Below are 10,982 nucleotides of genomic sequence, written 5' to 3'. Positions count from 1 at the left end.
GCATATTGCTTTACCTATGGGTCCTTCTCTTTCTTTGACCTCTTTGGGGCACAAGCCTAATAGTGGTATTGCTGGGTCAAAGGGTTATTATGAATTTTTGAACATACTTCTAAATTTCCTTCCAGAATGGCTGTACTAATCTACAGCTAACCAACAGAATCTCAGTGAATGTTTATGGGAATTGAGAATTTATTAAGGGGAAGAATACGAAATAATTGGTAGAATCTATCTATGAGGAGGGTTTTGAAAGCCACTACTAAGAGGTACAAGAGTAGGATCATAGTAGAGGAATATAAAGCTAAAGTAAAAAAATAAATCAATGTATTTCTATAATGTGATAATAACTCACAATGGACAAGGTTTTTCCCTCATAATTCCATGTTTTCTGTCTAGGCTTTCTTTTGTTCTCTTTCTACACTTTCTTTTGGTTATCTCATCAGCTATCATAGGTTTAATCATCAACCCAAAGAAAGTGATTTGCAGATCAGTAATATTCAGCCTAAGTCTTTCCCCTGTTCTCCAGTCCTCTATCATCAGTTGCTTATTAGATATTTCAAACTCAAAATGTCCTAAACAGAAATTATCCTACTTCCTCCTGGAGTCCACCTGTCAGCCATTGTCAGTAAACATTCATTAAGCACTATACTGAGACCCTGCTTTCAAGGAGCTCAATCTAATGGGAGAGACGTAACACAAGGATAAATTTTAGAAAATTAGCAGAGGGAAGGTACTAGACTTAGGAAGAATTTGGAAAGTGGAAAAGTATTTTAGCTGGGACTTGAAGAAAGCTAGGGAAACCAGGAGGCAGATGAGTGATAGAACATTCCAGACGTGGGGGACAGCCAGGAAAAAGGCTCAATCAGAAGATGAAGTGTCTTATTGAGGAACAACAAGAAGGCCAATGTCTCTGTATCAAAATATAGTGGGGGGGCAGTGAAAGTTGTAAAAAGATTGGAAAGGTAAGTTATGAAGGGTTTCAAATGCCAAATAGAGGATTTTCTATTTGATCCTAGAAGTGACAGGGAGCTACCAAAGTTTATTGAGCAGGTGACTGATATATGGGTAAGCCTAGCTACACTTCAGGTACATCTGAATGATAACTAGAATGTAGTGCGGAGATGCTTGAGGAAAGGAGACGAACCAACAGGATATCACAGTAGTTCAGGAATGGCATTGTATCAGAGGAGAGAAAGGGGCACATGGGAGAATTAAGAAGGCAAAAGACACCCTTCCTTCTTCCAAACATCTCTATTTCTGGTTCCACCAGTTTTCTAGGTACATAACTTTAGCATCATCTTTGATGGCTCATTCTCATTTCACATATCTAATCAGTGACCAAATCTTTCTTCTTCTATAGCAACTTTTCTACCCAACATCTCAATTCAGTCACCACTTTAGATCTGCTTCATTTCTCACCTACATTATTTCAGGACACTCCCACTCCTTCTCCCTGTACCATGTCTCTCTTTACAAATATTTTTCACAAAACGGCCAGGATTTTCCTTAACACACATCTGACCATATCATTCCTGTTAGATAACTTGTATGGACTGCCTACTAGTTTTAGAATAAAATACAAATCTCTTTAAGATTTTAAAGCTCTATTCATCTTGGTCCCTAATTCTAGCCCTAAATAAATGAAAAAAATCAACGTTTCATGTGGAATATTTGTTGCATTGTTTGGAAGGACACGAAGGATTCTGCAAGACTGAGGCAAGGAGGGGTGCTCTAGGCCTGGGGAATGGTCAGAACAAATGTAAGGAGGCTGCTATGAATGGACCTTGGGAGTAGGAAGTAATGGGCCAGGCTGGGTAGGGAGATTGTGCTTATATAAGAAGATATATAAGTTCCAGGGATATAAAAAGAAGCAAAAAGAGACAGTTCCTAATCTCCAGGGGCTTACATTCTAAAGAAGAGAAGTTACAAAAGGGAGCTGAAGAGGAAGGGAGGAGTTTGGCAACCCTGTGGAAAGTCAGCAGATCCAGACAGGGAAGGAAGGCTCCGTGGCCAGGGTCTGTCTCCAAAATGGTGACCCAGGAGGAACTGACCAGTGCAAAAAGCTGGGCCAGTTGGAGTGGGGCAGCAGTGAATGGATGCTCCAAGTGAGAAAACTTCAAAAACTGAGGAAAGGTCCAGGTTGAAAAGGCAACTGAAGCACAACAGCAAAGATACATTGAATGGAGGGAAATAAACAGTAGGTATGTGCATGACACAGTCAGGCCTATGTTTTAGGAAAATCTCTGTTAGCTATATTGGAGGACAGATTGAAGAAGCAGGAAGACCCATTAGGAAACTTAGTGCAATAGTCTAGGGAACAGGTGATAATGTTCTGATCCAGAGTGCTGAATATGAGTAGAGGCAGAAATAAAATTTGGCAAGTGATCGGATATTTGGATTAAAGGAGAGTGGGGGGGGGGGTCAAGAACATCACTATAGATATTGCAAAACTGAGTATCTGATAAGGGAAATGGTGTCCTCAGCAGAAAAAGGGAAGTTTGGAAGAGGGCTGGGTTTAGATATACAGATAAGTTCTGTTTTGTACAGCTTGAGCTTGGGGTTCCTTTCAACCACTTTGAAACAGTTTGTGAAGAGGGTCTGGAACTCAGGGGAGAGACTAGGGTTGAATATAGAGCTCTGGAAGTCTTATACAGAGATAATTAAAATTAATGGAGGCTTATGAGTTCATCAAGAGACTGTAGAGGACAGAGCCTTGGCATTACATTACATTACTTAGGGAGTGATGAACCAACAAAGGAGACCAAGAAGTAGTGAGACAGAACAGAAAAACAGCAGTCATGAAAACCCAGTTTCCAGGAGAGGGTGGTTGGTTCCTCCCAGAATCCCCATTTTAAAGAAAATGCTATGGTCAGTCATGTCTTCATTCTTCAAGGCTCCACCTGACACACTATACTTTCTCTGTCATGCTATTATAGGGACCTTTGCCATCACCCTTTCTCCTTCCTTTTGTTACCTTCCCCTATCAGGATGTAAGTTCCTGGAGGATAGGGGCTCCTGCTCTTTTTATTTGTATAACCCACATAATATAACTACTAACTGCTTTTTCATTTAACTTGCTTAAATGCTGAAGAAGTTAAGGAGATAAGGACTGAGAGGAGGCCATCAGATTGATCATTAGGAACTCTTCAGTAACTTAAAGAGAATAGTGTCACTTGGATGATCAGCTTGAAAGTCATAATTGAAGGATACTGGGATTTTAATAACTTTTTGATGCACAGTCATACACAGATAAGCTTTATAAAATAATTAGCACAGTAGAGATGGCTAACAAACAGGTTTATAGCCCTTTTTGAAGAACCATCCTCTATGTTTGAGAGTTTCCTTCTTATAGAAACAAGAGCTTTTACAAAAGTCATCTCTGAGAAATGGGATTCATGGAAATGGTTGCAAAGGTTGTGTTCCGGTAATAGTTCCATCTTGTCATAACAAAAGGCACTATTGTCTTCTAATCCATCATGAGTTGCTGGACTATGGGGTTTACCAGGAAGCTTCTTTCAGACTGATGCTTTATTACAATAACAAAAAGAGATTGCTGTCCTAAAATTGCAAGTGGTTTGGGAGAGATCAAAAACTAAAACCAAAACCAAAAAAGCAATGCCAAGGAGCCATTTAACATAAGGTCTCACTTTTTATACAGCTAAGAAAATCATATGAATATAGAAAACTATCTTTGCATGTAATTAGAAAAATTAATAAAAAACATGTGACATCCATTGTTTCTCATTTATATATATATATATATATATATATGATATATATACACATACACAGACACACACATAGAAAGGATACTTAGACTGTTAATCAAACTTAACCAGAATAAAAAGCTTTTTCTTAAATCAGAGCTACATTCCTAGCTTACTTTTGGAAGGTTTTCAGTCCTCCTCCCTCCCCCTATCTATCCCCTTCAGCCCCCCAGTTTCTTCTTTCCCACTAAGAATAATATGAGTAGGGAAACATTTAGAAAAATTGGGAGAAGTGATTATTAAAAAAAAAACATGCAAGAAAGAGGGAGTATACCTTGACATTTGAAAAAAAAAGTCCTTCAAAGTATTTCAAGATGACATAATTTACTCATTTCTAATAGAAGCCTGATTTTTTTGAGCTGTTTCTTCATCTATGGGGCAGATCTGACTGGTTCCTCTCACTTTGTGACTGAAGAGATACAGTCAATGGTCACTGATTAGGAAAAAAACTATTTATTTTGGGGAGAAAAATGACTTGGCTTATCCATTTGGACTATCCATGAATGTGTATGGGATCTAATTCATGTATAAATAATCACAGATCTCCCACTCAGTGACAAGTCTCTAATAGTAAATAAACAATTCAATAGAAGTTTTCAGGAAAAGATGACATTTAACTTTTCTCATAAAAGTTTAATGTTCACTCAGGAAAACATTCAGATAAAGAAACTTTAGTACTGTTACAAATTTTTTACAGACAAGAACCTCTTTCCAAATTGCATTTGAAAAGTGGTTAGAAAAGACAAAAATAATCTTTTATTATGCCTGGAGTACCACGAGGTAGCTGCATTCACATTACTTCCTCAATGTGGCTGAGATTGGTTATTTAAGCTGGACCAGCCAATGCTCTCAGAAAATAAAACATTCCTTTAGAATCCAAAGGATCAGTTTCATGCTTCAATATTTTGAAGTTGCTGTACAAAACATACAGTCCTTGAAAATAGTTTACATTGATAGCTTCATTTTCTGAAACGTTTGAAAAGTGGATGAACGTGCTTGTTTACAGATGACTTGCTTCGAGAAGAATGATATTCCATATAGACAGTATCATCTGCCCCTGACATGGAGCTCATTGTGCCAAAACGACGGGATACCTAAGTGGATAGAATACACATAAGTGAGGAGGGAGACATGGTGGACAGTCATTGCAAATACATTGAAATAGATGATGAAGTGTAGTGTTATCAGTTTCCCAGGGGCAAAAGAGCGCTACTTCATTCCCATCTTAATCATAACATCCAAAAAATACACGTTAAAAATAAAGCAAGAAGCACTCAAAAGTCCTAATCCCAGGCTTCACCAATAGGCCACATTTCAGGACTATTCCTTAAAGGTCATAAATAGATAAATGAACTCAAATGGTGCCCAAAATTATATCTCATATTATGAGCTTGCAAGACAGATGTCTTTCATGAGGTTTTAAAGTTAGGGAGAGCACAAGAAAAGAAGTTTTCCCTATTATCTTAATTGATCCATATCATCTCATATGGTTGATGAAGAAATCTAAGCTCAATAAGGTAGGTGACTTACCCAGAAGTCACACACTTAGTTAATGGGATTGCAGTCCAGGATATTTAAATAACCTATAGCTCTTATCAATATTTTCTTCTAAGGACGCAAGAAATGAAATCATTAGGGAAAATCACAAATATTTCTTTGGAATCAAATGCAAAGAACACTGTCTTTTGAGTATGTTGAAGCCTAAAATCCACATGAAAAAAGAATGACTATAACATCTGGCTTTAAATCAACTCACCTGGGTGGATTTGGAACCAAATTCTCCTGCTACCACTTCTTCCTCAGCATCCAAGTCAGTGGCTGCCAGGACCTTTTGTAAAAGCTGTTGCTGCTCCTCTTTAGATGAAAATGATAATTCTTCTTCCTCCATACCAGCAAGCTTTGTAATTACCTATAAAATAGAAAGTGACAAGAGGTTTTGGTAGCCTCTAAAAAATTTTCTTCATTATGAACTAAATAACCATCAACAAATTTTGGCATATTAACTTACAAAAGAGTAAAAGAAAAAAAGATTATATATGAAACTGTCAACGTTTAAAAAAGTGTTTGTTAAATTAAAAAGAGAATAACAAAACTGTGCTGCTTTTGAACTTTTTGTCTTCTTTTTTCTTTCTCCTCCTCCTCCTCCTCTTCCTCCTTCTCACTAATTAGCTGGCTTTTCACTGGTAAGCTCTATGGTTCAGTTTGAAATAATGTGTTACTTAAGAAAGGCCCAGCACTTTGGTTTCACAACAAGAGAGTTGTGTGGCAGAAAGTTCTTAATATATGACTATGAGTCTCAGTGCATGATAAAAAGGTCAGCAGCAATCTGGATGGGAATGGTCTCACAGATGACAAAAAGTCAGACAGCACCTTTGAGGTCATCTAATCCGACACCCATCCTTTATAGACAGGATTCACAAACTGAGATTATCTGCCCAAAGTCAATAAGGCAGTCAGTGGCAGAGATAGGAATAAAAAAAGGACAACCCTGCTTTATATGAAAGTAATGACACCTTCTTATTACAGTTGGAAATACTTGTAAAGTGCTCAGTACCATGCCTGGACCATAAAAGGTGCTAAATAAAGGCTGATTTTTCTCCTCCTCCCTGCTGTTTTAGTTTCTCAATTATTTTTCCAAGGAATTCTGCAGTTCTTCCCCTTTGCTTGCTTTTAACATTTAAATGAAACAATGTTTAAAGTCTCATGCTTTCCTATCATGAAAACCTACTTTAAGAGATGAATTAGTAAGTGTTGAATACTGTGAATACCAAAAAACAAACCTGCTATATTTTAACAGGAAAAACTTGTTACTGGTGTGGGAGTTAACCCTGAGTCAGTTGTCTGCATTCAGAATAAGTCATAAGAACTAAGATCAGTATTTGTAAATGGAATGAAAAGGAATGATTATGTTTAAAACTACTTAACAAGTAACCCTGAATTAAACAAGTTATTAAAAATAAAAAATGTGAAATTTATCCTGAAATTTGACCAATGTAAATTATTTCCACAAAAGACCAAAATGGAAAATGCTTTAATTAGCAAACATCAGACTTGCCATACACAGACAACACCAAGAATGTGAACTCATCTGTAAAAATATTATAAAGAATAATGATGTATAATTATTAGCAATATCATCTCATAAAGCAGGGTAAAAGGTTAAACAAATTTAAAGACAGCTTCACAAGATCTCCAAAAAGCAAAATAATCCTAGAGCACTCAAAGATGAAAACAGATTATAAACAAGAAAAATGCAAAAGATTTGCAAAAACCTTTTCAACAAACTGATTCCTGCATCACAGATAATGGAACTACCACATCGCAGGACACAGAGTAGGACAAAATGACACTAAAGAGAAGAAAGACTGGATAAGCAATTAGACTGGAGCAAGTGTAAAAGGAGATTCATACTGGAGGAGAAATAAGCGGAAGGGATTTATATACAAGGTATGTGAAGGGAGGGAAGATTCCAAAAAGGCATGAAAAAAAATCTTGGACCATATTAATATGAAAAATGGTTACCAGAAAAAAAATTAATAATCACTGATCTTTATTAGACTATTCTCCCATCTACCCTGAAATCTTATTAAGTCACCTATAGAGAAAAAAAATCTTTGTTGGAGGCATTAGTAAGAAATAAGCAATTTTTAGGGGCAGCTAGGTGGCGCAGTGAATAAAGCACCAGCCCTGGAGTCAGGAGTACCTGGGTTCAAATCCAGTATCAGACACTTAATAATCACCTAGCTGTTTGGCCTTGGGCAAGCCACTTAACCCCATATGCTTTGCCAAAAAAAAAAAAAAAAAAAAAAAAAAAACCCAAAAAAAAAACCAAACCTAAAAAAAATAAGCAATTTTTAACAAAGTCATATTCAAAAACCACTTCTTTACTATCTCACAATTAATTGAAAGAGATAGATAATATAAGATCTCATATTGTTCCTACTGTTTGCTAAATATGATGAAAAATTAATCTGGGAAAACAAAATGCTGCCTTATAGGTTTTTTTATATCTAGGTGTTGCCCATCTATATATCAAGATCTTTCAGAATTCCTTGGCAGATGAAACAATAGTGAGGTGTACTTGTTAAAGTTACTCACCAGTACAATGGAGATTGCAGAGTGCTCTTTTATCAAATTCAGTTTTCTGGGTCATAAAATGATACTTGTATGGTCATTAGCCACTACCCACAGGGTAAGCATAAGAAATTGAGGTGTTTCCTAGGCATTACTGAATAGGGATTTATGGTCTGGCTCTTGGGATAAATCTTGACATTCTTTAGGAGGATGAGATAGGGGAGTGGAAAGAACCCTACCCTTGGAAGAGCTGAATTTTATGTCCCAATTCTCTCACTTTCTAGCAGTGTGATTTGGGCACATCACTTCTAACAAGCCACTGAAATTTTATTAAGCATCTTCTAGGAGAAAAGAACAATATAAGATGCTGGGAACACAAAAAACAAAATGAAAAAGCTCCCTGCTCTCAAAGAATTTATATGTTAATGTAAAAAGGAAACAGATAAATATGCACACACATTCTCTCTCTCTCTCTTTCTCTCTCTCTCTCTCTCTCTCTCTCTCTCTCTCTCTCTCTCTCTCTCACACACACACACACACACACACACACACATCTGAAATGCTGTTGTTTTTGAATATATTTATGAACTTAGATTTTAACAAAGTATCTGATAGAAGAGCTCAAAATTTCTTGTGGAAACATGGAAATTAGGGTTAGCAGACTAGATTATGATACAATTAAATGGATTTGTAACTGGTTATCTTGGTCGATGACAATTTGATTTCTACCTCACACTTCTCAGATTGGCCAATATGACCAGAAAGGACAATTAATGATCAATGTTGGAGGAAATATAAGAAATCTGAGACATTAATGCATTGTTGGTGGAGTTGTGAACTGATCCAACCTTTCTGGAGAACAATTTAGAATTATGATCAAAGGGCAATAAAAATGTACATACCCTTTGTCCAGCAAAGATACTGGGTTTGTACCCTGAAGAGATCATAAAAGGGGTAAAAATTCTACATGCACAAAAATATTCATAGCAGCTCTTTTGCAGTGGCAAAGAACTAGAAATTGAAAGGATGCCCACTGAATGGCTGAACTAATTGTGGTATAGGTATGTGATGGAATCCTATTGTTCTATAAGAAATCATGAGGGACAGGATTTAGAAAAGCCTGGAAAAACCTGCATGAATTGATGCTAAGCAAGGTGAGCAGAAACAGAACATTATATACTTTAACAACAACATGATACAATGATCAACTGTAATGTATTTGCTCACTCTCAGTGTAATAATAAGGGACAATTTTAGGGAATCTGTGATGGAGTTTACCATCTGTATCCAGAGAAAGAACTATGGAGTTTAAACAAAGACAAAAGATTATTATCTTCAATTTTTAAAAGTTGTATGTATTATGTAATTTTGCTTTCTCTAATGTTTTTCTTTCTTCCTTTTGGATCTATTTCTTCTCTCAACACATCTGATTGGATTTATGCATATCATGGAAACATATCAAAATGCCTTCTGTTGGAGGGAGGAAAGGGAGTAAAAAAATTGTAAAATTCAAAGCCGTGCAAAAAAAAAAGATTGGTAGAAATCATTGTATGTAATTGGAAAACAAAATATTTATATAATTTAAAAACCAACAAATTAGCAGGTTTCCAATGTCACGTCCAATGAATCTGTGTTGTTTTACTAGTTTTATCAATTACCTGGATAATATATACTCGTCAAATCTGCAGATGGCACAAAACTAGGTGAACTAGTTAATAGTATGGATGGAAGAATTAGAATTTAAAAAGATTTTAGATAGGTTAGAATATTGGATTACTCTAGTTGAGTAAAATCCAAAAAATTTAATTCTACAAATATTTTTTTATCACATGTTAGACATTTAAGACTTAAGATTGGGGGAATCATGGTAGGCAATAGAGTATACAGGAGATTTAGAGGGTTAAGGAGACTTCAAGTAAGCATGATGCAGCTGCCAACAAAATTTCAATGTGTAATGCAATGTTGGACTGAATTAAGATAAGTATAGCTTCCAGGAATAAGACAGTAAATGTCCTTTTGACTTTTGCTCTAGTCTGATCATATTTGGAGACTGTGTTCACTTCTGGGGGCCATAGAATTGGAAGAACATTAAAAAGTCCGAGAATATCTAGAAGAGGGTAACCAGGATAGTGAAGGATCTTTCTTAAGTTTATGTATATCAAAGCAATCCATCTAAAAAATAGGTCCAATTATATATCATTTTTCTAAGCTACAGTGGTTCCCTATCACCTCCTGGGTTAAATATAAAATCCTGTGGTATTTAAAGCCTTTCATAATCTGCACCCTCTTATGATTTTGTCTGTGATTCAATGGTACTTCCTTGAGACACTTAAGACTACAAAAAAAAATTCTTTGGCAGAATTGTGTCCCAAAATCAGGTCTCTTGCTCCCCTATCAGTCCCTTATATCTATTCCTCCTAAGTCTCTCTAGAAATGAAGATTTAAAAAACCAACACCTACCATAACATTCTCTTATGATAAAATCTGTTCAATATTAGCAGAAAGTAAATCCCGTCCTTTCCAAAAACAAGTTGTATGGTGATTGGATGGAAAGAGGCAGCTAATTTACCAATGTGTGCCTAAAACCTCTGCTCACTCTACTCTTTCTCCACATAACTCATTTAGGATAAGAAATTCTGCCACTGATCTGCTGTGCACAATAAGTAACCCAAAAAGGATAACCATGGTTCAAGAAAGTACAACTTCTAACATCACCAAGTGATATGAATCAATTTACAATAGCCTATCCTTTCAAAGTCTTTTAAGTGATCAATTTTTTTTTTTATCATTCAGTTATTTTTTCAGTCATGTCTGAGTCTTCGTGAACCCATTTTAGTTCTTGGCAAAGATACTGGAGTGGTTTGCCATTTCCTTTGCCAGTTCATTTTACAGATGAGGAAACTGAGGTAAACAAGGTAAAATGACTTGCCCGGGGTCACATAATTTAAATGTCTAAGGCCATATTTGAACTCAAAAAGATGAGTCCTCCTGACTCCAAACTGGCACTATATTCACTCTTCCAAGTGCTAGCAGTCCTAAGCAATCAATAATGTGCTTTAAATGCCTCTCTCAGCCTTTTGCTTCCTAGCTACAGCAAACTAAAGGTTTAATATTACAGAGTTCCCCCACTCACAAGGTCAGAGG

The 10,982-nt window shown here is 36.2% G+C and overlaps 1 protein-coding gene across 2 annotated transcripts in view; it reads right to left on the bottom strand.

Moving 5' to 3' along the window:
- Positions 1-4,357: 4,357 nt before the first annotated feature.
- Positions 4,358-10,982, bottom strand: part of ERCC3 (ERCC excision repair 3, TFIIH core complex helicase subunit) — a 38,356-nt gene continuing 31,731 nt past the window's right edge. For both annotated transcript variants that reach the window (XM_074214936.1, XM_074214937.1), the window contains exons 14-15: positions 5,521-5,673; positions 4,358-4,858 (exon numbers count right to left, since the gene is read on the bottom strand). In XM_074214936.1, coding sequence (XP_074071037.1) covers positions 4,724-4,858; positions 5,521-5,673 — 288 coding nt within the window. In that variant the 3' untranslated portion in view covers positions 4,358-4,723. The remainder of the gene's footprint in view (positions 4,859-5,520; positions 5,674-10,982) is intronic.

Source organism: Macrotis lagotis, chromosome 1 (assembly GCF_037893015.1).
Source record: "Macrotis lagotis isolate mMagLag1 chromosome 1, bilby.v1.9.chrom.fasta, whole genome shotgun sequence".
In the NCBI taxonomy this organism is placed as follows: domain Eukaryota; kingdom Metazoa; phylum Chordata; class Mammalia; order Peramelemorphia; family Peramelidae; genus Macrotis; species Macrotis lagotis.
This window is presented reverse-complemented; position numbering and strand designations above follow the sequence as displayed.